Source organism: Dermacentor albipictus, chromosome 9 (genome assembly GCF_038994185.2).
Source record: "Dermacentor albipictus isolate Rhodes 1998 colony chromosome 9, USDA_Dalb.pri_finalv2, whole genome shotgun sequence".
NCBI classification, from domain to species: domain Eukaryota; kingdom Metazoa; phylum Arthropoda; class Arachnida; order Ixodida; family Ixodidae; genus Dermacentor; species Dermacentor albipictus.
The window spans coordinates 57,258,655-57,284,870 of NC_091829.1; the positions used below are offsets into that span (position 1 = coordinate 57,258,655).

Genomic DNA, 26,216 nt, shown 5'->3' on the forward strand with positions numbered 1-26,216 from the left:
CCTGCTCGCTGCGAACGCGTTATTTTTCTCGCTGACGACAGGCACTTGCGCGCTCTTACGCTTTTTCGAAAGGCTGCATCGGGCGTCACGATTACCGATTGTCTTCAAGTACATTTAAGCACACCTGCTGCAGTGCTAGCTAGGACGCTTGTGGCCTCCTCCTACTAGTATGGTTCTTTATATTTTATATTGACGTGCTCCTTCTGAAACGGCCGCCAGCAGCTGTTATGGCGTGGCTTTGCACTTACCCATTTCGAGACAGCAGACTACAGCCAGGAAGCAGCAACCTTTCATACCACAAGTAAGTTTGTGTTTCAAAGTCCTAAAACGCACATTTCAATGAGCACATAAACGAGCAATGCGTAATGAAGCCCTCAATAGAATTTGATTGTCAATGCACTGGAAGTACAACTGTATATGTCTTCCTTTTGCTCTTCCGAAGTACGTACCGCTACAGCGCCAACCTAACACGCTTAACAAACCAAGATCAAAAGGGTCGGAACACGTTCTTTCAACGTTTGCGATGCCGTCGCTATGCCGTTAGAGCTTCGACACCACACCACGACACAAACATCGGACCAGACGCTGGCCCAGCGTGCTATCGCCACTTCGAGCAACAGAGCAAAGGCAGAGAGCTTTGCGTCGCACCGTGTCACTGCGGGTTATAGCAATTACGCTTGGAGCGCGACCAAAACTGCTAAAAAATACATGTAGACTAATTCGCCAGTCAACAAAATACCAATCCGTAGCCTCTACTTCCCATCATTCCCATGATACTGTACCCATGATGGTTGAACGATCGCAATGCCACATTTCCCTCTAGTTGTAGTAATACGAAACTCTCTGTTGCGCTGCTCCTCCCCGGCGCGGCGGTCGAGGAGGACGTCCAGGCGCCCGAGTAGCTCTATAGTAACACAGAACACCTATATAAACTTAGAGAAGGGAAACTGTACCTTCCACAGTGCAACGGAAGTCGTAGAGTTTCTCGCTACATTACCTAGAGGGAAATCTAGCGCTGCTGCGCTGTGGTATGCATGGCAATGCCGGTATATTGTGACTTCGGATTGGCATCGTTCTCGGAGAGCCAGGCAAGCACCGTTCCATCTGTCGCAATGATTAATTTTTTGGTAAAATAGCACGTAAAAAGTTCATTTAGCTTTATTATCACACAATGTTTTGTTTAACTATGAGAACTTCTTATTGCATGTACAATTATATGAAACGTAAAAAGTATCAGTGGGCTGCTAAAGTTGGAGAACAGACGACAAGATTTGTGCTCGATTAGGAAGGTTTTGTCGTCTGTTCTTGCTTTTCTTCGCTTGGTTATGCATTGTATAGGTGAGTAAACTTCACTGGAATATGTAATATGCATGAATGGAAGCATTTTATGAAGATTTTACTTTAAGAACGCGTTATTTGTGTAGCCATATCCACATTTTAGATGAATCCTCTTACAACACCAGCCAACAGAAGCCTCGCAGACACATACACAGTCATTCCCATGACGGCACGGCGCTCCTCAGGAAACTCGCATAGACGGTGGCGCCAGATTTACCTCTAGGTGTTATAGTGAGAAATTCTATGACGGAAGTAGTAGTGGCGGTGGTGTTGTAAACTAAAGTATAGGACCGACAGATGGCGCTGACAAAATCAAAACTAATATCATCATCATTACACAGTGAGCAACATGGCCGCTGCGCTAGCGGCCGGTGGGGCTCATCGCGCTGCTCGCTCGATGGTTTTGGACGTTTTGTCACCGTTTTTGGGGCGGTAATCGTGGGTGCTGTAGTCTAACATGACTACAGATATCTTTATTATGTCGCCAGGTGACCGAGAGACCTCAGCTGGCAGAAAAACACTTGAACCAAGTAAGCTTACATGTAACTGTGTTTACAACATTCAGAAACACAAATAGATATATATTTAATGGTACTGAACGCTAAAATCGAGCGAAATGTTCTCATCGTGTTCGGCGTGCGGCTAAAGCAGGGATAGCGAAGCTTCATACAACGATATTTATGCTCGCCTACCCTCGTACTTGTAGTTGCGTACAGTTCTGCCTGATGTGTTTCACACTATACGTATATGGTATGTGTTCGACGATTTCAGCTAGGTTAAACAAAAAGGGGCTCGGCAAGGACGTACTGTCAGCAAAATAAGCTCCAGCTGCATTATGCCATTGTTTTCATGACACATTGGTGAGAGGCACGTAGTGCAGTGAAAAAAGAAACAATGGTATGATATATTTTACAGCACATATTGTCTGCTCTCTGCTGAACATCTGATGTTCAAGTGTGGCAGTAAAGGCTTTGGCACAAGTGGAGTGCTGGCAAGGAACGTTGATGGAGACAGTGCTAACAAGGACTTCTGCAAATATTGTGTGAATAATCAAGGACGCTAAATACACATTTAAGGAAGCCCAATTAACGCTCCCGGATCCTTGGAAAATGCAATTTACGGTTTCATGCTGAAAGAAAAAACATCTCAGTTTGTGTATTCAAACAAGACAAAGAGGTTGCAAAGAGATGAACACTTCAACTGAGTAACAGAGGTGAGCAAAGGAAGCCTCAGCCTGGAGCCAACGTTTCAGCAGGCATACATGTTTGTGAGGGCCGTGACGAACACAAGTTCCTACGCTGAGGCTTCCCTTGCTCGTGCACCGTTGATTGGCTGAACGCTCGACTGTACTTACTCCGAACATACTTCAAAAAAACCTTTTGGGGCACACTGTGCTCAGGTTTGTCATCTGTTGTTTGAAGAGAAAGAAAAATTGTTTTTGTCGACTTGTCTGTTTGAGAAGTGTGGAATCGGCCGATTGAGTGAACATACATTTTCTAGCTATCCCTTACTGTGTAGGGCTAGCCTAGTTATTGATTTCATGGAACTTTACTGCACATGAATCATTTGTAATTAAGAAATTTAAAATAATCCGCGTATCCATATCTAATTCTAAAATTCTAATCTTAGCACTTGCCATCCTAACATTCCCTCAGATTTCGTCATGCCACTTATATATCTTGCTGTACACATTACGAATGCCTTAAAGTGGGCCATTAATATAGAGCACGTCATTAACACTGATAATCATATGCTCGGGTGCATACGGTGCCACTTCTTCAAAGCACCATCTACGTTAAAGCTACCCCTTTACATGACTTTATTACACTCGAAACTTGAATATACATCTGCAATATGGGATCCCAGTCGCGTTAATCTTATTACTTCACTTAAAATAGTAAAAAAATAACTCCACTTGTTTCATTCTAAGTACAACTGAGAAAGCTAGTCAAACTAGCGCTGGGAATCCCCAAGAACACCGAGACAGAGCTCCTGCTGCAACTGGGGGTGCACAATACACTTGAAGAAATCGCCGAAGCTCAAGAACGGGCTCAATGGACAAGACTCTCTGGCACCAAACCAGGTAGAGAAATCCTAGCCAAACTAGGTCATGACACCACAGTAATGGAGAAACTATATCAAAGCGTTCCGACGGACACACGCAACTCCTACACGGTTCGCCCACTCCCACGGAACATGAACCCCGCGCACCATCAACCCAGAAGGCTGGCACGCGGATCGTTCATCCTGCGCGAAATACGTGATAAGAAGATCTTAGCCTGTTTCGTAGACGGGGCACAATACCCGACCAGGAAGGCTTTCGTTGCCACCACGATCAATAAGCAAGGTCAAGTCACAAACGCTCTTACAGTCAAGACCCACAAGTCTGAGATAGCAGAACAGGTGGCCATCGCACTCGCGCTCACAGACCCGACCAGCACCCACGTCTACAGCGATTCACGCAAGGCTGTCAAAGCCTTTCAGAAAGGAGCAATTGCAAGCCAAGCTCTACAAATAATCAACAGATCCGCACCGCTGCAGCATCACACCATCTGATGGTCCCGGCACACCTCGGAGATATCGAGGACGCCCCTCGCAATCTCAATGAGATGGCTCACAGGAGCGCGCGAGACCTAACCTTCCGCGACGCCACCTATTCTGGTCGTGACCATCCCAGCGAGAATCGGGACCCTCCCTCCACATATAACGAGATAACAAAGCACTTTTATCTAGACCGCAGAATATACAGCACACCTCACAATAAGCTCACCAGGCCTCAAGCCCTCACGTTCAGAATGCTTCAAACATACACGTACCCCACGCAGAACAGACTATCTCACTACATGACTGACCTATACAAAACATCATATTGCGAAAATTGCCATAGCACACTAGACGTACATCACTTGCTCTGGCCGTGTGGTCGGACCCACGCAAACAAGGATCAAGACTCCGCCAGGCTACAAGAAGCATTACGCAGCACGGACCTGGCGGAGCAGCTATGGGCCGTCCAGCGAGCCCACGATGCGGCCAGGGAGTTACAACTCCCGGTCCCAACGTGGGAGTAGCCCGCTCTATGGGACCTTGCGTCCCGTAGCTCGCAGGACCACTCATTAAATTTATTCAATCAATCATTCTAAGTATAACCGCATTGCGAGTATAACCTCAATGAAAATTAACCTAGCACTTATTCTTGTAGCTAACCGCCGTAAAGTTGCCCATCTTTCGCTATTTCACAACATTTCCATCACATGACACTTCGCGTCGACTTCATACTGCGGTCTCAGAACATTTCAAATTGTGTCGACCATCACAGTAAGGTGCGAACTGATTCGGGTTACACGAAGCCTTCCTTTCAACTTTTAATTTCTCGTACATCTCCAGAAATGTAACTACCTTCCCTAAGGTATTGTAGCCATCACCGTTACCAAACTTTTTGCAAAGCTGTAGCTAACATTGTTTAATCAGGATAATTATTGTAGTACCATATCTCACTGCACTTGTTTAGTTGCTTTACTCTACTACTTTGCAACCACTCCCCTCTGTTGTGCCATATGGCCATGAAAGTATATTAAATAAAAAATAAAATGAGCAGTGACTGCCAGAGTTTCAGTTAACATGAAGTAGCATTTCATCAAAATTGCATTGAGTGCGTTTAATTGTTTTAAATATTTTTTCATTTAACAAATTGTTGCGAGTGAGCACGTGATACCTGGTGGTAATGCCCGTCAATCTGATTTGTAAGCAGCAGATAACAGATTTTGTGCATTAGCACGTAAGGCTTGCTACATTTTTTTTCTTTTCTGGTCGTCATCGCTATAACGAATTAAAAAAAAAACAAGTTGGCACTACGCATAGTACTTCTCCAGTTGCAATAAAATGCCATTAAATACAAGTAAGCTTGTATGTAAAATTTTAACATTCCCCCTGGGTGCAATAGAAAACTGTAGGCTGCTGCTTTCCTGATAGGGCTCACAACCCTCTATCCGGTAAACTTGCAAACATTTCATGGTGAGGCACGTAGTTCAAGAGGACCTGTTATCGTTATGGTGACCGTTGAGCAACTTATGGGTTGGCGTGTGCAACTTGCAGACCAATAATCTCTCTTTTGTCCGTGTTCCTGAAAAGAGAAATGATGAAGCCATGACAAACATGCAAGCAAAAAATGGTGAAAGAAAAGTTAGTGAAAGAAAGTCATGGTTCTAGTTGAAGTGTTCAGAAACATACTTTTTCAGGACTTTGGCTTCTTGACGTTACCTCCAAGGATGACACATTCACTGCTGTCTAGTATGTTCAGAGACAATAGAGTGCAAAGGCATCAGCCAATGTCAGCAGCCTCTTGGAGGCTGGATTCGAAAAAAAAATAGCATCAATTACTACGGTGTAAGTGTGAGTGAGTTTGTGATCCATGTACGACTATACGACTAAGAACAGTGCACAAAACGCTTCATGACAGAAAAGCGCGCGCGCGCACACACACACACACACACAGACACACACACGCACACGCACACGCGCACACGCACACGCACACGCACGCACGCACGCACACGCATGCACACGCACGCGCATGCACGCACACGCACGCACACGCACGCACGCGCATGCGGGCGCGCGCACAACACTCTTTTGCGCGTGCGTTTCTTCCAATGGTGTCTTTGTGTGGGCTGTGCGCAATGAAGCCTCAAATAGATGACAGATTTGTCTGTCAAATACTAGGTAATAAACACAGTCATTTCATTATGTCTCAAGTGCAATTATTCTAACTACAACACCAGAAGTACATTTGCCACTAATATGCAGTTAATTTATCGCAGTGAATCATTTATGCAGAAAGTGGCAAAACTATTTATTATTTATGCTGTACTCCGTGTTAGGAATTTTAGCAAAGTGGCAAAATAACAAGAGCCTCGATTGAAACGCCTTTAAAGAGCAATAACATTATTATTACTATTATTTTCCACGTTTAAGAAATGACTACAGGCATCTGTTCTATCCACCTCGCACGAAAACTAATTCGAAGTTGAGGATGTGAAGCAGCGCTTTTTTACTCACTGGTGCACACGCCCAAAGGCTGCAAGGTTAATCAGTTCTCGTGGGTAGCCTCCATAGAAACTGTGCTCACTTCCAGCGATAAATTTTCACGCTAGCTAGCACATTTTTTTTTCCAAGCAGCACGTCATTACGCGACCAGACGCGGCAGATCAGTAACAACAGAAGCCGTGCATGCAGCACATCTTATCTGTCACATCTTATCACATTTTATCACATATTATCCTCATCAGCTGCGGCCGCAGCTGATAAAATTCACCTCCCTTAGACGTGTTCGCATGGTGGCGGCTATGGAATGTTGGACGCATAAACAGGCCGATATATTATTATTATCTAATTGAAAAGAACGCGCGTGACGCTGCTCAAATGAAACGACCACACCGTTCACGCAATTATTACCGCCGTACAATCCGAATCGGGTAAACGGCGAGCACTGCAATCGATACCAGTGGGCTGCTGCTCATCACACTTCAGTGAGGTCTCCAAACCTTTATTAATGTGATAATGGACAGACGTCAATAACGTAAGTCCAATAAAACACTGGTATGCTTATTCGTAAAACAATGACACGTTGACTATGTTTCTTGGTTATTATATGCACATTCATAGACCAAACATTGAACCGTGTTGAGTGCCCCTATAGGAGAAAAACTACAAATTAAAGCTAACGAACAAATTGCAGTAGCTCCCCTTGCTCACTTCTTGCTGGAACGCGCCGCGGTTGATCTTTCGCCCTCTGTGGGGATCGCTGGAACTTGCGAAGATCGTGCGCGGCCTGATGGTAATTGCAAACCGCCTTTTCTCGCGAGGTGCGGCAAACGCAAGACACGGCCGCCGTGGTTGCTCAGTGGCTATGGTGTTGGGCTGCTGAGCACGGAGGTCGCGGGATGGAATACCGGCCACGGCGCCGCATTTCGACGGGGGCGACGACACCCGTGTACTTAGATATATATGCACGTTAAAGAACCCTAGGTGGTCGAAATTTCGGGAGTCCTCCACTACGGCGTTCCTCACAATCGGAAAGTGGTTTTGACGCGTAAAATCCCATAATTTAATTTTAAACGCAAGACCCGGAAGTGCGATCTTGCTGCTCGTATTATAGTACAGCGGAACGCGGGCGAAGGCCACGCGCGACGCAGTTATACTGGTTATACGCTACGCCGGCGCACGACAATCTGCAGCGTCACCGCGCAGCCAGCGTGACTGGCAACATTCGGCGCGCTTTGGCGTGCCAGACCAGAGTGCATCGCGCGCTCGCATGCGCTGGCTTGGCAGGCCGCGTTTCTGTTCGCGTGCAAAGAAGAAGTTGAGCTGAGTTTTGCGCCTTTGCCAAATTAAAGAAAAAAAGTGCTCGCTCATCACAGCGCCCGTTTGCGCATGTGCCGCGGCAACAGCTCATCGCCCGTCCTGCTGTGAGCCGCGTTTAGCGCGCTGAATAGCTGAATCTTTTCGGTTCGTCTCGCCGCAGTGACGGGTGATCTTATCTATAAGCTAGTACGAATGGTGCTGCCAGTTTCGTGCCGTTTTCCGATATCGCCGGCGTCTCTGCTCTTCGCACACCGCAATGTCTTTCTCTATGCTGTGTGCTCAAGCGTTCGACAGCATTTCGCATCTTTGTCTTCGCACTGCTTACGAGAATATTGCAAAAGAAGGAGCCGTTGGATTGACGAAACGCCGACATAGTGAACCGTGCCGGTTTATGCTTCCTCGCTGGCGAGGTAAGTAATCTGTTTTACCTGCTGTGAACCTAATTAGCGTTCAACTTTGTGAACCAACCAGGCAAACTTGGAGCACGTTGCAAATATTTACTGCTGGCCATAAAGTAAGATTATCGACGTTTGAACAACTGCGTCATGGCTGCCTATGGCTACTGCGCCTCAATTTATTGCAGACGAGGCGACAGAAATTGTTTCGTTCCACGCCTGTCAAGTTAAATGCGAAGCATTTCTTGGCGGAAATTTTCCACTTTGACAGTATCTATTTATAGCTAGCCGCCTACGTCTTGGTGCTCTCATGGTCGTTTCGTTAACATGGCACGTACCAAACTTGGCATACTATGGCAAGAGTGTATGACCAGCATAAATGATTCATCATAGCAAATATCTTGACATGCTTGTCACGTAGGTCATGAAACAGCTCCTTACGTTTGGGTGCTCTCGTGGCCGTTTCGTTATCTTGGTACATAACGCACTTTGCATTGTATGACCAGAGTGTACGACGAAAGTAATTATAGGTCATTACATGAATGTCATGACATGCGTGTCACGTAGGTCATGAAACAGCTCCTTACGTCTTGGTGCTCTCCTGACCCTTTCGTTAACTTCGTATTTACCACAATTGGCATAGTATGACAAGAGTGTATCACCAAAGTAATTATAGCTCATTACATGAATGTCATGACATGCGTGTCACGTTGGGCATGAATCAGCCGCCTACGTCTTGGTATGTACCAAACTTGGCGTAGCAAGGCAAGAGTGTACGACCAGCATAAAGGATTCGTCATAACATAAATGTCTTGACATGCGTGTCATGTAGGTCATGAAACAGCTCCTTTCGTCGTGGTGCTCTCATGACCCTTTCGTTAACTTGGTATATACCAGAATTGGCATAGTATGACAAGAGTGTATGACGAAACTAATTATAGCTCATTACATGAATGTCATGACATGCGTGTCACGTAGGTCATGAAACAGCCGCCTACGTCTTGGTATGTACCAAACTTGGCATAGCTTGGCAAGACTGTATGACGAGCATAAACGATTCGCCATAACATAAATGTCTTGAGATGCGTGTCATGTAGGTCATGAAGGAGCTCCTTACGTCTTGGTGCTCTCATGGCCCTTTCGTTAACTTGGTATATACCAGAATTGGCATAGTATGACAAGAGCGTATGACAAAAGTAATTATAGGTCATTACATGAATGTCATGACATGCGTGTCACGTAGGTCATGAAACAGCCGCCTACGTCTTGGTATGTACCAAACTTGGCATAGTATGGCAAGGGTGTATGACGAGCATAAATTATTCGCCATAACATAAATGTCTTGACATGCGTGTCATGTAGGTCATGAAACAGCTCCTTTCGTCGTGGTGCTCTCATGACCCTTTCGTTAACTTGGTATATACCAGAATTGGCATAGTATGACAAGAGTGTATGACGAAACTAATTATAGCTCATTACATGAATGTCATGACATGCGTGTCACGTAGGTCATGAAACAGCCGCCTACGTCTTGGTATGTAGCAAACTTGGCATATTATGTCAAGAGTGTATGACGAGCATAAATGATTCGTCATAACATGAATGTCTTGACATGCGTGTCATGTAGGTCATGAAACAGCTCCTTACGTCTTACTGCTCTCGTGACCCTTTCGTTAACTTGGTATATACCAGAATTGGCATAGTATGACAAGAGTGTATGACGAAACTAATTATAGCTCATTACATGAATGTCATGACATGCGTGTCACGTTGGGCATGAATCAGCCGCCTACGTCTTGGTATGTAGCAAACTTGGCGTAGCAAGGCAAGAGTGTACGACCAGCATAAAGGATTCGTCATAACATAAATGTCTTGACATGCGTGTCATGTAGGTCATGAAACAGCTCCTTTCGTCGTGGTGCTCTCATGACCCTTTCGTTAACTTGGTATATACCAGAATTGGCATAGTATGACAAGAGTGTATGACGAAACTAATTATAGCTCATTACATGAATGTCATGACATGCGTGTCACGTAGGTCATGAAACAGCCGCCTACGTCTTGGTATGTACCAAACTTGGCATAGCCTGGCAAGACTGTATGACGAGCATAAACGATTCGCCATAACATAAATGTCTTGAGATGCGTGTCATGTAGGTCATGAAGGAGCTCCTTACGTCTTGGTGCTCTCATGGCCCTTTCGTTAACTTGGTATATACCAGAATTGGCATAGTATGACAAGAGCGTATGACAAAAGTAATTATAGGTCATTACATGAATGTCATGACATGCGTGTCACGTAGGTCATGAAACAGCCGCCTACGTCTTGGTATGTACCAAACTTGGCATAGTATGGCAAGGGTGTATGACGAGCATAAATTATTCGCCATAACATAAATGTCTTGACATGCGTGTCATGTAGGTCATGAAACAGCTCCTTTCGTCGTGGTGCTCTCATGACCCTTTCGTTAACTTGGTATATACCAGAATTGGCATAGTATGACAAGAGTGTATGACGAAACTAATTATAGCTCATTACATGAATGTCATGACATGCGTGTCACGTAGGTCATGAAACAGCCGCCTACGTCTTGGTATGTAGCAAACTTGGCATATTATGTCAAGAGTGTATGACGAGCATAAATGATTCGTCATAACATGAATGTCTTGACATGCGTGTCATGTAGGTCATGAAACAGCTCCTTACGTCTTACTGCTCTCGTGACCCTTTCGTTAACTTGGTATATACCAGAATTGGCATAGTATGACAAGAGTGTATGACGAAACTAATTATAGCTCATTACATGAATGTCATGACATGCATGTCACGTAGGTCATGAAACAGCCGCCAACGTCTTGGTATGTAGCAAACTTGGCATATTATGTCAAGAGTGTATGACGAGCATAAATGATTCGTCATAACATGAATGTCTTGACATGCGTGTCATGTAGGTCATGAAACAGCTCCTTACGTCTTACTGCTCTCGTGGCCATTTTGTTAACTTGGTATATAACACAATTGGCATAGTATGACAAGAGCGTATGACAAAAGTAATTATAGGTCATTACATGAATGTCATTACATGCGTGTCATGTAGGTCATGAAACAGCCGCCTACGTCTTGGTATGTACCAAACTTGGCATAGTATGGCAAGGGTGTATGACGAGCATAAATTATTCGCCATAACATAAATGTCTTGACATGTGTGTCATGTAGGTCACGAAACAGCTCACTACGTCTTGGTGCTCGCTTGGTCCTTTCGTCAACTTGGTAGGCTCCCCGCGCACTGCTTCGCATAACATCGATTCCCACGGGGGGTGGGGACTGCCGTCTTCTTTTTTTTGATGTTATGCTAACCGCTTAATGAATTTGTTGAGTGTTTGTGTGTTCACGCACGTTCAAGGTCAATTCACATAGTCGGGAAGGCGAGGGTGAAATGCTTTTCCAGACCTATGAGCAGTGACCTCAATTATCACCGTGCGGTTTAAGGGTGGATACATCTCGCGTGGAAAAACACTAGGTGATGAAAATTACGCTTCCAATATGTCGCGAATGGCATTATTTGAAAAACTACAGACACTATCATTAGAATAGGAAACTGTGAAGTCAGAGGCTGTTTGCTTCCATCCACGAAACTGTGCAGGATTTCTAAAGTTTTCTCGTGGTGATGCGTGCGGTGATATGCCGTGATTGTATTACCGTATTTGACGCTGTAATGTCATAAATGTTCTAATGCATAGCCATAAAAGATAATGGCAATGTATATATAGCGTCACCCTTATAAGATTTCATCAGTAACTATTTTCTGCCTTATCACTAAGATTATGTTTTAGCTATGGCTTCAGTACCAGAGAAATACTACAGCAGGCACCAGTGTGGCGTTTGTGAATTATTTGAATGTAATGCTGATTTTGCCTTAATAGCGAAATAATAGACGTGTGTTGGTACTAAGGACACATCGAAATGCGGATGCATATGAGGACACATGTAATGTACTAATGACACATCACCTACTTCAAAATCTGGGTCAACCCATTGCCCTGAATCGATGCAAAGCTCTCAAGGCTCACCAGTGCGATGGGTACCGGTATAGTACAGTGTAGTTATTGAACGAGGTATATAAGTTCAGAGGGCTGTATTTGTAGCAGATTTTCACCCGATGGTGTGGCAAATATTGTCACTCACACTTCATTTGTACTGCTGTGTGCTCTGTATATTCGATGTGCTGCGAGCTGGCTCAGTAGATGACTTGGCGCAACAGGCCTCGTGCGGCAAACTTTGATTTTTTTTCTTTTTTTCCACGGAGAAGTTGGCCCCACGAGATGTAAATGGGGCTGCATCGCCTTAAAGCCGCCATTGAAGAACTTACGGGCTTCTACGGCAGCTCTGTTACCATGCGTACCTTTTGGCACGTTCTTAACAAGTAGGTACAATCGTCATCTTTAGGAACGGGAAATCGCGAGTGCGCGGCAAATAGCCTAGTCGGCGGTGCGGCGCCGCGAAGAGATGCCAAAACAAGAGGAAAGAACGCCATTCCGTATTCTTCTTGCACCCTCGTACCGATGTTTTATTCTAACCTTTGTAGTAGCACGCCTGCAGACAAGAACTATTCTATTTGAATTTCATATGGACGCACTGTATCTGTCGCATGTCCGGAAACAGTGAGCATGACGGCTCGCGGACGAGAAGCGGCGACAAACACGGATGCTGGCGCCACGACAAATGGCAGCAGTCAAACGGCGACAGAAAACCTGCGGAGCTGACTTCATCGCTGGTAAGTGCGGCTCTCTGGTGGGCGTCGTTTAACGTATCCTCGCTGACACGATGGCATGCGACGGTTTGCATCGCAACTCTGAACGGAAACGCTGGTCTGCAGTACGAAACGAATGTGCGTAGCAATTGCATTTGATTCCTGGTTGCGCGGCGTTTTATTAGAGACGAGTCACGTGTGAGCACGCTGCGATTCTGCGACGGATCTAATTTCCCGGACGTTAAGCCAACACTTCTATCGGATCCTTTTTTTCGGTTGTCTGTGAGGAAAGGATCAGGCGAAGGAAGAGCTTCGCGACGTAGGGATGACGGGTAGCTTCTGGCAGTGAGAGCATGGTCTGTTCGTTAGACCGGGGACAAGTCCTGGTGGCTACCTTTCTGGGAAGATGGCGGGTAAGCGGGACAGATAGGGTACGTGTTTGTTTGCACCAGTGCCTGGCCAATTGCCTGCTGAGGCTTTTGTGAGGAGGAGCCTATCGCCTTCCCGTTTGACCTTGGTCCACCGGTCTGCTCGTGGTGGCTGGCTCGTGTGTCGCGACGCAGTCTGTTAGGGGCTGGGAGGCGGTGTTGTCTGCCGCCCGGTTAATGAGATCTAGAACAGCACAGTACGTCTTCTCGTTGCCCCGCAGGCCGGCATGCCCGGAGCACCAGACGATGCCGTGTATATCCTCGAGTGAAGGACCTCGGATTCTAGCTGCTTGTGTGGGGAGTGTTTCGTTCAGGAACAGTCGACAGGACCCACACGCGTCCTCACTGGGTCAAAAGTACCAGACTTAGTGCCATCATTCTGATCTAAAATCTACCGTGCGATCACTTGAACACTTTGTTCAAAACGAATGGGCCAGCATTTTTTCGATTAAGCAGAAACGTTTCAGCATCTTGCCGCAAACTCAGCGGCACGTACCCAACTGACGAGCACGAAGTTGGCAAGAGGTTCATTGAAGAGCAGCACATACCCAGTGCACTCGTGGCGTAGCTCAATAAAAAGCTGGTGTGAAGGCTTTACCGACCGCGCTGCCCTCGGGTCGGGCGACTCTCTCCCCGGACACCGAGACGCTCCTCTCACTCACAATGAAATAACTAAATTCTTCTACTTAGAGAGAAGGGTTTTCCCCCCACCTCACTCCAAGTTAAGCAGGCCGCAGGCGGTCACACTAAGACTTCTACAAACGAACTCGTACCCAAATCCGGCGTCCCTTAATAGCATATATCCAGAGATTTATACGAATTGTTCTTGCGTGGCCTGTGGTGAGGTAGCTACGTTGCCTTATATGCTCTGGGAGTGCGGGTCGCTGGGCCCGAAGTTCACCAAGGAAGAGTGGGACGCCCTCCTGCAAGGTCCCGTCTTTGAGGATCAAATCCTGGCCGTCCAGCGCGCCCGCGATCAGGCCGGCAGACTAGATCTGTCAGTCCCGTCGTGGGATTAGCCAGGTGCGCGTTTTATCGCGCTTTGCTGTACCAAATAAAAGTTTATTCACTCAATCACTCACTCACTCACTCAGGCCGTACACATCTTTCCTGTCGCAGCTTTCATACAGGAAACCTGCACTGCTGCGCAGCAGGCAAGCACGACGCGTACCACGCAAAGTGCACAAAGCATGTAAACTGCAGTTGATGACGCTTAGCAAGCAACGTTTCAACAGCGCAGTCACTTGCCCACGAAGAGTGCGTGGCAAACGCTTGCTTGGCATGACTATACGTACTATATGCTGCGATGGCACGCGCAAACCAAAGGTAAGTGGTATTCAAGGGCGCTATTATGGAGCGATGATTTCCGGCAGTACATCATCTTCGAGATATTTCGTGCGTCTCTGCATCGGACGCGTCGAGATAGACGAACGAAAGCCTGACAAAGCACGGGAAACGAACAGGAAGTGCATGCTGCGTTTGTCACGGAGGAGACCGCGACGCGGCGGCCATGGCGTAGATGCCGTGGTAAGCCATGCAGGAAAGCAAGGCCGTTAGAGGTAAATGGGCGAAGCTTTATCACGGCCGCAGTCTGGCCTGTCCGGCCGTGAGTTTACGCGTGCGTACGTGTCGGATGCCTCCTCGCCCAGGTGAAAAACTGTTTGAATAGGCTCCACCGCGCTCTCTGATATACAGAAAGAGAGAGCGAAGAGTGGAACCGAGCTGCTTCGTTTTTGTTTTCTTGCGAGGACACAAGTTAAAAAATTTGATTGGTACCAATAGAAGGGAAGCGCAGTCGAGGACGTCATAAGACTGGCTGAGGCGATGAAATGAGGAAATTCGTGGGCGCTAGTTGGAATCCGTTTCTGCGGGACAGGGGTAATTAGAGATCACAGTGAGAGGCCTTCGTCCTGGCAGTGGACATATAATAGGATGATGATGGTGATGATGATGATGATGATGCGACTCCGAGCACGCGCCGGTGGCACAACTGGCCTATCGTAACCTGCACTGAGAAGAACATTCATCGCACACAAAGGTTTTGTTCTGCACAGAGTTCTTTATTTACACATAACAAATGCACACTAATACATGCTGTAAAGGTGGTTGCACAGCGAAGCTGTAAACGACAAATAAAACGAGTACCTTCGGACGTGGGTCCTGTTCCGTGGAGGGTTCGGGCGGATCAGTCATCGTATTAGTCCTACGTCACCACTTGTAGGCTTATGCCTCAGGAGCGAAGGAGAAATACAGCTGACCCGAATACACGCCGGAATTCGTTCCCACCGCTTTGATTGCCTCGTGCACTGCGCGTGTTTGGGCACGTTTCGCACCGCGCGCGGTGTGTGCCTACGTGTGTTTGTGTGGGCGTTTTATTCGAAGGACGATGTACAGGCTTCTATTTGCGTTTAAGAATATCGGTACGCTTGAAGAATATTTTTATGGCCGCAATGCGGCGAAAGGACAGCGTCGGCCTAGCCATGTAAGTGACGCTGAGCAGGTAATTGGTAACGAGATGGGGAGGGCGCTACAAGCTTAAGACGTTTGGACGGCCTGCGACTTGGCTTGCGCCTAAATTTCGTGCAACTAGAAGGAGTGAACCACAGAGAAATACTAGTTGCCGGTTGTGGTATGCGCGCTACCCTTCAGGAATCCTCGTTATACGTGGTCTTCCCATAGCATTGTCGGTGCGGTCGTACCCCTCCGCGCGCCAGGAGAAAAGTGTAGAGGAAGTGACGTGGGAGGCTCTCCTCTTTTTGCTGATTTCTTTCTTTCCTGGAATGTGGCGGCCATGATTTCGTGGCATAATGGCGGCCATGGATGAAGGAAAAAACTGAGGAGGGGCCCTGACGTCATTCTTTCTGAAGCTAAGTGAAGCCGTAAGTTGGCGTTGCTCCGCCATCATGTCGGGACAGTTTTCCTCTCTTGTTTACTTTCCTCGTGAATACACGCCGCGCTGCGCGCAACACTAATCCATGCTGTAAAGGTGGTTGCACAGGAAGCTGTAACGTCTGTACACGCGGCTATTAGTACACTCCTCGTGAATCGGTTATTGCCACGCCCGCGCCATTCGTTGGTCACCTCGCCCTGGATAAAATGTTTCCGTAGGCTTGAAATTAAAAAGCGCCGCTGCTTGCTGTAAGCCACTCGGTCAGACTGGTTTAAGACAGCGCGGAATACATGGACGAGAGAAAATTTAATATAGTTGGGCTAGGCTAAGTGATGACAGCGAACAAAAAAGAAATGCAGTTGCCCAGACGATCATTTTACCGCACAAGATGAGACAAGGCACAATGAAGCACGTCGCCCCTGGCGCCGCACAGTCTGGAACTTCTCGCAAGCTTCATGCTCGCGGCTCGGGGTCACGGTATATTGAGCGCTCTCTTGACCACTTCGGTTCGCCAAAATATCGCGCCCCTTTCGAGACCGTCCAGACCGGGGCAGCTGTCTTTGGGGTCCCCGAGGTGGGTGTTCACCAGCAACAAAGACATGTCCGGCCGCAGGAAGGTGGAATTCTCGGCCAGTTTGAGGCACTGCGTGCGGAACCGGAAAGGCGCGTTAGGCAACTCACCTACAGAACACAATCTGGCCACCTCTCAATCGTTCTTACATTTGAATGTGCGCCCGCGGGTAGGACGAAGCGTCGGCTACGTTACCATACTGCACCGGCAATCAACAAGGCGCTTCGTGCAAGACATTCAAGAAAGAGGAGAACGTGATCTGGGAGAGTGTAGCACAAAGCTACAGAATGTTCCTCATGAGGTTCTTTCCGAAAGAAAGCTGCCCCATCGACGAAAAAAAAATTGGAGGGTGCTCAAGTTTCTCCTTTATGGGTGGAACGCGTTAGCATTCAAAGATGCCTTACTGCTTTTAACGCTTCTCGGCAACTGCAGCATATGTAACTGTGATGGTTACCGGGAAACGCTGGCAGCGAATGCTGTGCACCAAGGCAAGCTTTCTCGTTAAAACTCAGCGTCTTTCGTGGGCCGCGATGCGGTATGCCCTTCTACCTTCGGAAAAGTACCGCCATCCTTTGAACAATGCCGCGTCTCTCTTTTCTGCATCTCCTATTGGTCAATTGCTGTCTAGTGATAGCACGGACAGTAACTGTCCAGTCGTACTGAGCTTTTCGAGGGGGCGCCACTGTCCACTTGCTTTCTCAATGAAAAAGTAAAAAAAACGGTTAAGGAGAGGAGATGGCGGTACTTTTGCGTAGGTAGAGGCTTTACGATGCGGTAAAAGCCCTTCAACTTCGTAAAGTGGCGACACTATCCTCCTCCGCTTCACCCTCTTTTCTCCTCTCCTTCACGCTGCCTCCTCGACCGTGGCGCCGCCTACACTGCTAGAGCGTAGCAATGACGCCAACATGCGCTACTCGCCACCCGTAGACGCTTCTCGAGCAAAAATGGCGCTGATGCACGGCGCGAGGGCTCACGTGATGCTATTAGGCCAATAGCGACGCGGCGTCGGCCAGAGCACGCGAGGAGGAGGCGGCATTCTTCAAAGCGTGGCGCTACTTTACGAAGGGTAACTGAGTAATACTTGTTGGGGGGCTAGTTGGTGCATGTTTCCAGAAGAGGGTTATAGCGCCGAAAAAACACACAGCGCCTGTCCCGTCTCGCTTGCTGTGTGTTGTGTTTTTTTCGGCGCTATAACCCTCTTCTGGCTACTTTACGAAGTTTCAGGGGCTTTACGATGCGGTGGAGGCGAGTGCCATCTGAAGGTGTTCCAAGGAACCGGGTGCACCGCTTTGCGATTTTCGATATTTGGACGCGCCAGCGCGCGCAAATCTCGGGGGCCGTCACCACCCTAGGAATGGTAAAAATGCTGGAAAAGGGGTTTGTGTTTTGAGTTCCCATAGCGTTCCTCAACACTCGTGATACAATATTTGAGCTCGTCAGGCATAATTCATTTCTGTGGTGGATCGCGGTCACCACAAATTCCCACGTTTTGCAAAACCCAAAACGGGTTCAGATGTCTTCATCATAGGTTCAATTGTTGGGGATAGAACTGATCGCTGTACTGACGTAGCACACCTATTATGCAGGCTTGAGATCCCGGATCTGCTGCTTTGTCTGTAGCCCCTTGAAAACTTCAGCTCAACATTCTGTTTGTGGCTTCAAGAATGGAGTTTACCTGAGATTTGACTTGATTTGTGAAAATCCGTCAGCTTTGGTCTGCTCCAATCCGTAGTCCAATATGTTGAAGTCATAGCTTGTTGCATACTAGTTGGTTCATGCTTGAATTATTACCATGCTGCGCAAGATATACAATAATACAAAAAGAAGACTTCTTGTGCATCTTGCGCGCACGTTAACAATTAAAGTGTCCGATGCTTCCGTCTCAATTTACAGCGAACTTGCTCGAATGTGCATGATTTATTTCGGCTTCCTCCAGCTTTGCGCAAGGAAAGATTTCAGCCAGACGCATTTCACTTTCTTGGCCGATATATATCGGAAATCTTGGCAACGTCGACAATAGGGTGTTACCTATGGAACAGCCTCTACAGCTTCAAACGAACGGTTCAATATTTCGTGCTTCTTGAATATTGAATGCACCTGAACGTGTTCGTGGACAATATAGCTTCCCCTTCGACGAACAACTGCTTGGAAAGGTCTTCTCTCAGAAAACTCAGTTGGCTTCTCCCATCAATTACAGCTCGTAGGAAACGACACCGCTCCTGTCGAACGGGCTGTTGAGCAGACCGATTCCGCATCGTCAATGGCGGCGTTGTCATTGGACATTGCTGGCGCGCAGCACATCTCTTCGATGCGTGAAGCCTTTGGTGTCGTTGTTCGATGGCGGCAAAGAAAGAGAAGTTGCATACCTCCATTGACCATTGGAGCATTAGGATCCGTCTATGGGATTGAGTTACACGGTAACTCTTTATGGTACAACAGAAGCAACAGCGCAGATGGCGTCGAATCTGCTCTTTTCGTCAGTCGATAACTTGTATGCGCAGTTTCCAGAAATGAACTGCACACGTTTGTAAAATCAACACAGTTGCTTCGAATGGTGCTTCGCTACATATTGAAAAGTCAGACACGTTTGGCAAACGTGTCTCCCAACCTTCATCTCGATTATGTTAGTCACGGAGAGATTCACTGCGCTTGAAAACGCAATCATCCAAGGCACGTGTTTTTTTTCCTAGCTCGCTGCCTCCAGTTGAACAAACGCGATCAATCGCTGAACTTTTGTTTCAGTCTTATTCTGTAGCGGTCGAGGCATTGTTGTCAGAATGATTTCGCTTATACGAAACCACCAGACCTGCCGGAAAACGTCTCAGTACTAAGAATTTCAGCACAGATGCATGTCCTCTTTCAATCCCCACAGGACTTTAAAGGACGTCATAGGACGTCTTACATGACGTCGTTCTCAATGCAGGAGCATCGAATGATGTAATAAAGACAGTAAGCAAACGCGAGAAATACTTCCTGTTTTTGCAATAAAGACAGTAAGCAAACGCGAGAAATACTTCCTGTTCTATGCAAAATGTGTCGCATGATGCGGTGGATCACGTGTCCACCGCATCCTTGTCATAGGCCTCAGTCACCTGCAGGCTGGCAATGGCTGCAAGGTTGTGTCCATGATAATCAAACTTAACCGTGTGTCCATGATAATGAAACTTAACCGTCAAGCTGAATGATAGACCCGTTTCAATGACGGTTTCAGACTTCTCGCATGACGGTAACCATTTACTAATGACTCCACGTAATGGCTCGATGCCTAAATATGGTAGTTTGGTTACAGCAGATCGAACAGTTCTATGCGGCGCTACAAGGGAAGCTTCCACGGCGTCATTGCTTAAGGGCGCTAACGATGGAAGGAAAATCATAAAAGACTGTTTGGTAATCTTTAGACTTGTCATGGTATTAGCGGCTTCGGCTTCATAGAGTAGCGTGGTTTCAAGCTCTCTCACGAAGGATTTTGCGGAAATAAAAGTTTTGATATCGACTGCATTAGCATGGAACACAGCTTGGTAAGCCGTGGTACGTTCAAGCCAGGGCTGCGAGCTCACTATAGTAGTTTTCAAAAATTGAAGGGCAGCGTTCGCTTTGTTGACCCGTTTCGCGAGCAGGCTTCACCGGGCCCGTCGCTTGCGCTTGAGTCGACCCATACGTAGTTCCATGGAATCGTCGTAATGTACGACGATGGCAAAGAGGGCGATTCGGCACCGAACAATAATGGGTAAGTCACAGGTCGGTACGTCTCTGAGCAAGCAGAACCCCCGGCCAACTTCATTTTCTTTCTTCTTGCACAACAATCGTGCTTTTGCGCCAAATGGTGCGTCATCCCTGCAAGACTACGGCAGCAAGGTTTCTTCAGTGTTCCCTCAGACAAAGGGTACGTTCTGGCATCTAAACTATGGCATCTGCATATAAATACCGGCGCGTTTTTCACTGTAAGTCAAAAGGAATACGCTATCATAAGAGAAGCACACATTCTAATTCATAAATGTGGCACGCACATTCGAGCAGAACGTAGTACGGTGCCTAAAGGTGCAGCGTGAAACGTCTAGCGCCATACGAACGAAACTGGCAGCGGGGCTTGCCATATTGCGGCCGCACTGGGGAGATACGAGAACGGACTTGCTGGATTGATTACGGATGCTCGGGGCATGGCTTGGTACATGTTGCGCTCTGTGCAGGGTTGGCATTGTTATGCTGTCTCAAACATAAATTTAATTCCCCTTACCTTGTGAATAAGCATTTCCAAGGTAAATAAATTGCTAGAAGAAAGCCTGAAATGAAAAGTTCACTAGGTATATTTTTTGACACGCCTTTGATGCTTGCCGATGAACTCGGGACTTCTTGACAACAACAAACAACAAGAACAACAACAAAAATTGTCCCTATTCGCTCTATGTACATTGCACGGACCCAACGTGGTCTAGTTGGCATTTGTAACAGCCGACCGCACGTGCTCCGCCATGTGACTGTGACCTACTGTGTGACCATGTGACCTACTGCGTTTAGACTCACGTCACGTGACGCTCGTCGTCTGCCGCTCCTTAGAACCCAAACACGCGCGCACACGCATACTCAAAAAAATATTCTTCGTGTATGAATTAGATGTGCGTGAACTTACCTTTGCTTTGAGGGTGTCTTCGCTCTCGAAGAACATGGCCTTCGTCTTATCGCTTGCCACTTGTGCCACGTTGACGCCCGTGAACAGTTCAACTCGCCTCAACTTCAAATCGCCCTTGCAAGGCTGAAAAAGAACATCTGGGTATCGATCACATGTGGCCCGTGTTTCATCGCTTCGAATGTGCAGCTACGACATAACCAAGCAAAACCGGCAAAGTTAGGTCTCTTCCGGTCGCCTCGAGCGTACAGAAAATCACAACGCATGGCCGTTCGCTCCACCATATATCCTGTCGATTCGAGTATCTTGTTGTCAACGCATAGGTGGCGTCGGTGAAATTCGGGGTCTGCTGTAGCAACAGCCGCGCGGCGCGGCGCGTAAGCTTTATCCAGGCGTCGATGATGCCGCATTGTGAGCTGCAAGTAACGAGCTGAAGCAGCAGGTGTGGCTATTGCCGTGCGCTTTTCAAAGCTCGAGGTAGGGATGGGGGTCGCGGCTCTAGTGGTCGCATTTCGATGGGCGGGGGGGGGTGTAATGCAGACACGTTTCTGTCGTCATAGTTCATCATCAGCAACAGCAGCGGTAGCTGCAATAACCGCTCAGAAGCGTTGTGTGAAACGCTCACGAAGTTCGCCCGCTTCCTTGCGAAGACCGAAGACGGCAACGATTTCATTTTTCAAGGAAATACGGGCCTCACGACGGGTGACGAATGCCTAAAGCTTGAAGTGTTGGTTGTTATGTGCCTTGCAAATAATTACTGAATTCTCTTCGCCCCATGTGCATGCCGTATGCGATTCGCGTAGTTTGTATTTTCCTGGTCGCCTCGGTGAACTGTGCTGGGCGCGATTATATTTCGATGCAGTAGCGAGTGTGCTAGAGCGACAAACAGTAAATGTTTATTCACTGTATGCTAATTTGAAGCACCTTTAAAATATTACCTATTCAAACGTCGCAGGGTTCCATGGTACCGTTATTTGTAATGTTTCTCAGGCTCCTCGAACAATCACACATGACGCCGAGTCAATGCAGTGCGTGGAGAAACTTTAACGTTGCAGGCTTACTTAGAAGCGATGCAAACAATTACCAAACCATCGTTTTTCGTGTTGTGTATTTTCCTTTGTAATACGAGGTTTCTGTTGTTGGGTGTTCTCGGTGTTTTCGGTGATCCTGGGCTTTCGATGTGGTCGGTGACCAAAACAACTCATATCATATCATATCACATCACATCATATGATATATCATATCATATCATATATCATATCATATATAGTTAATATCTGGCGAAATTAAAGGACACGTTACGGGGAATGCTCAGGCGAAGTGCAAGTGTTTCGGTGCATTGCAGTATTTGCTGTGCATTACGTCTATGCACGAGGTTCGGCGCGTTACGAGGATTCTCTACGAGCGGAGCCAAATTTAGGCCCACGCTGCCTCAGCATAACTGCAAATGCCACCCGGATCGAATTTAACGAACGTTTTTGCGAAGCTAAATGCGCGGGCATGAAAGGCAGCGTTTCTAAAACATTGCCGTGTAAACTGCTCGGAGTCTTCATATGGATATTTAGCACTATGCTTCCCACTGTTTCGAGGGAACTTTACGAGCTACACAAAGTTTATATTTGATTAAACTCAGGGGCTTGTTGTCAGTTTTGTGCAGGCAAACATAAAAAGTGTTTCAGTTAGCTAAGGCCTGCGCAATAAATTATGTCTTGAAGAACTCCAGAGCGTTATGGTTCAGCTTTTACGAGCAACGAAAAAGTTAGTACGCAGGCGCTGGAATCAGCATAAAAGTGTCTGCAAGATGAAATTTGCGAAAAATAGATGCACCATTTTGGCAAGTTGGGATACGAATTCAAAAGCACGTATATGAAATGCAGCTATTACAAAATATTTCTTAAGTGGTCGCTATCACCAGTCAACTCTTGGGCACACTAAGTTTATTGGAGCACGTGAAATCTATTGCGTCACAGAATGTTAAAGTTTTTGACCTAATTAAGAACGTTACAAATAATTATTCCACTCTTGTTTTGTTCTTGGTAGTACTAGACATATTACCAAGTTCTCCAAACTAATTGAGACATGCCGCTTACGTTTGGTGAAAGTAATGTTATGGTCGATGTGTTGGAAGTTGGTGTGTTTGTTGCAGCCTTTTGCAAATAAAACGCAAGCAAACGCTACGGAAAGTTATGAGTGTGTTTTATGAGCAACGCAGAACATAGCCCGTTGCCTTGGCACAACTACAAAAGCCACCAAGATAAAATTTGGCAAAAATATGGGGATGGCTGTCGTAGATCAATGTGCGAAGTTAAATGCGCATGGATCAAATTCAGCTATCTCAAACAATTTCTTAACTGTTTGAAGATTTCACATGGCTGTTTTCAGTTATGCTTCCTAATTTTCCGCAATACGTCTACTTTGCACCGAGTTCCATTTTGGTGGGAATGGACGGGATGTTAGGTGCAATGTATGACGAAACTATAACTTTCCTCGCCTCAATAGAAGAGTTGCAAATAATTCCTAAAGCTTCGTTTATTCTCTTGATTTGTGCGTTATATACGAGGATTGTAATAGGTTTGCACCGTACCCTATGTGAACTAAATAAGGCACCTTGTTTACACTTGTTTACAATTAGGGGCAGACTATGGGTAATATGCAGTCAACCTTCTAACTGTGTGTATTGAATACAAATTAGGCAGTAAATTAGGTATGCAAGCTACCTGGGGCGTTATGGGCGTATTTTACGGACAACGTAGGATTTATCAAGTTCCCGTGATAGAACGGTGAACACAACAGAGAAAAAATTCAGGGACAATACTATTAGGAGACTCTCTGGCTAATGAACCGGGATGTAAAATAGGTAGGAATGGATTACGTCCTTTTTGAAAATTTCTTCTTTATATTTTTAAATTTCTTTTTTATATGCGTGCAAGTTGACAAAGGGGCCAGTTAAATACGGGTCAGTTGTATACGGGCAACGTTTTAAAGTATGTGATTAATTACAGGGAGCTAAAATTCTGGTTGCAGCTATTCTACAGGGACAGCTTCGCTGGAAATTGGATTGCCATCTTGCAAGGTCGCGTAAGCTTGCACCCCGCCTCCTCCCCAGATTTCTTTTCCTCTTGACACTAACGCCAATTTCGATTACACAGGTATACGATTTGTGTAGCATATAGGAAGCTACGCATTTGCTTCAGCTGCACCCCTCCACAGATTAAGCGATATCTAACTGCTGCTGAAGCTGTTGATAAGCGGTACAAGCTAGCAATTCGCACGTTGGGAAACTGAACTCATGAATGTGAAAGAAAGAATGCGACAGACTTACCGCAGCGTCCAGGCTGGTGACGAAGAGGGCGACACATTCGGCGTTGACCATTTCCTCAGTGATGGCGCTTCCCGCATAAGGCTTCTTCAAAGTGTAGACAAGGGTGCCGAGCTCGAAGGAGAGACCCATTTTGGTATTCGATGTGTACTGCTTGTCTCTCCTCATCATCTGTGCGATACTTTTCTGTGCGCGGAATGCACACATAAGATTTACTAAACAAGGTATGAAGAAGGCGATGGCTATGCAAGGCATCTGCTGGCGCAGAATAAAATATATACATTAACCCATGCTTTTGCATACTTGGACAATGATTTAGTAAAAGTGTCTTTTCGACAGATAGGTCTGCATTTGCAATACGAGCTATAGCAAGGTGGCTGCCAAGCAGCGACGGGAAACTAGCTGTCCCTACCTAGTACTGGAACTCCTACCTAGTACTGGAACTCATAGAATGTTCACGTGTGCAGTGGGTGGGTACAGGTCCATGTTGGTGAAATGCTAAACAGAACCGTTTCAGAAGGCATGACTGCTGCGTTGCTATGACAGCTGATCAGCGATGGATCTGAACGGAATTTGATTGTCAAAACTGCAAGGTAAGCTCCATATAGCTGGGCCAGCACTGTGTTCAGAACATTATGCATCTTTGGAGCCCACCGCACGTCGTGCGAGAACAAGTAACAGTCATATGGGGAAAACTCCTTAAAAGAAACGTTGTGAGCATCCAGCCCCGCCATCACTGGTGCCCAGTTTGAAGGGCATGCCGACACCAAAGTTCACACCGATGCAAAGGAGCTAGGGCCGCGGTGCGTCGCTGGTACAGCGAAAAAAAAGGGGGCTTTGAGAAACGGTGATCCCCTATGCAAGTCGCTCTACAACGAACGTCGATGCCAAGTGTTCGACAAAGAAAAAAAATCTAAGTAATAGCTCAAAGTCTAACCCCCGTATTCAGAAATGCAACTTAAGTTGAAGCCCATGCTTGACTTAAGTGACGCCTATCATGAACGCGCCGAAGGAAATGCAGTGAACGTGTTTGAGCATGTTCATGCCAGGCGTCATTAAAGTGAAGTCAATGATGGGCTTCCACTTAAGTTGCATTTCTGAATACGGGGGTAAGAAGCGTCCACTCCACGCTTCGTCCGTATACCTGTGCGGTCGACTGTCCGAGCATTATCTGCGCTAAGCTTGGCAATAACAAAATAATACCAGACTCGGCATCTCATACAACTGCATGAGTGTAAGATTTGGTATTTTTTTTTACGAGGGTGCAGTCGACTACTTTTCGCTGTGGACTCACGTCAGTAAAGCGGGCAAGACGAGAATTACTTGTTTGATTGAATAAGTCAGTGCCCGTGTTTACAGGCCGACTACATTATACTTAAACACACCATGACCACTGGAGCCACTTATGATTCGAACATATTTCTTTTATGCTGAATGGTAAATCTGCCTCATGCCACGCCTATTGTTGATATGTAATCCTAATAAATCAGTCTCCTGAATTCTGCAGAGCACTTCTTCCGCTACGACAGCTTCAGTAATA

At 46.6% G+C, this 26,216-nt stretch overlaps 1 protein-coding gene and 1 long non-coding RNA gene across 5 annotated transcripts in view; one reads left to right on the forward strand and one right to left on the reverse strand.

Annotated features, from left to right (window-relative positions):
• The first annotated feature begins 7,835 nt into the window (after window positions 1–7,835).
• The window catches only part of LOC139049967 (uncharacterized), a 112,940-nt gene continuing 94,559 nt past the window's right edge, over window positions 7,836–26,216 (forward strand). Inside the window, exons 1-2 of the long non-coding RNA XR_011508679.1 lie at window positions 7,836–8,108; window positions 12,757–12,868. This is a non-coding gene — a long non-coding RNA (uncharacterized lncRNA). The remainder of the gene's footprint in view (window positions 8,109–12,756; window positions 12,869–26,216) is intronic.
• LOC139049965 (uncharacterized) overlaps window positions 16,450–26,216 on the reverse strand; it is a 51,631-nt gene continuing 41,864 nt past the window's right edge. For all 4 annotated transcript variants that reach the window (XM_070525905.1, XM_070525906.1, XM_070525907.1 and 1 more), the window contains 3 exons: window positions 24,680–24,862; window positions 21,361–21,483; window positions 16,450–16,805 (listed from right to left, as the gene is read on the reverse strand). In XM_070525905.1, the coding sequence (XP_070382006.1) occupies window positions 16,635–16,805; window positions 21,361–21,483; window positions 24,680–24,862 (477 nt within the window). In that variant the 3' untranslated portion in view covers window positions 16,450–16,634. The remainder of the gene's footprint in view (window positions 16,806–21,360; window positions 21,484–24,679; window positions 24,863–26,216) is intronic.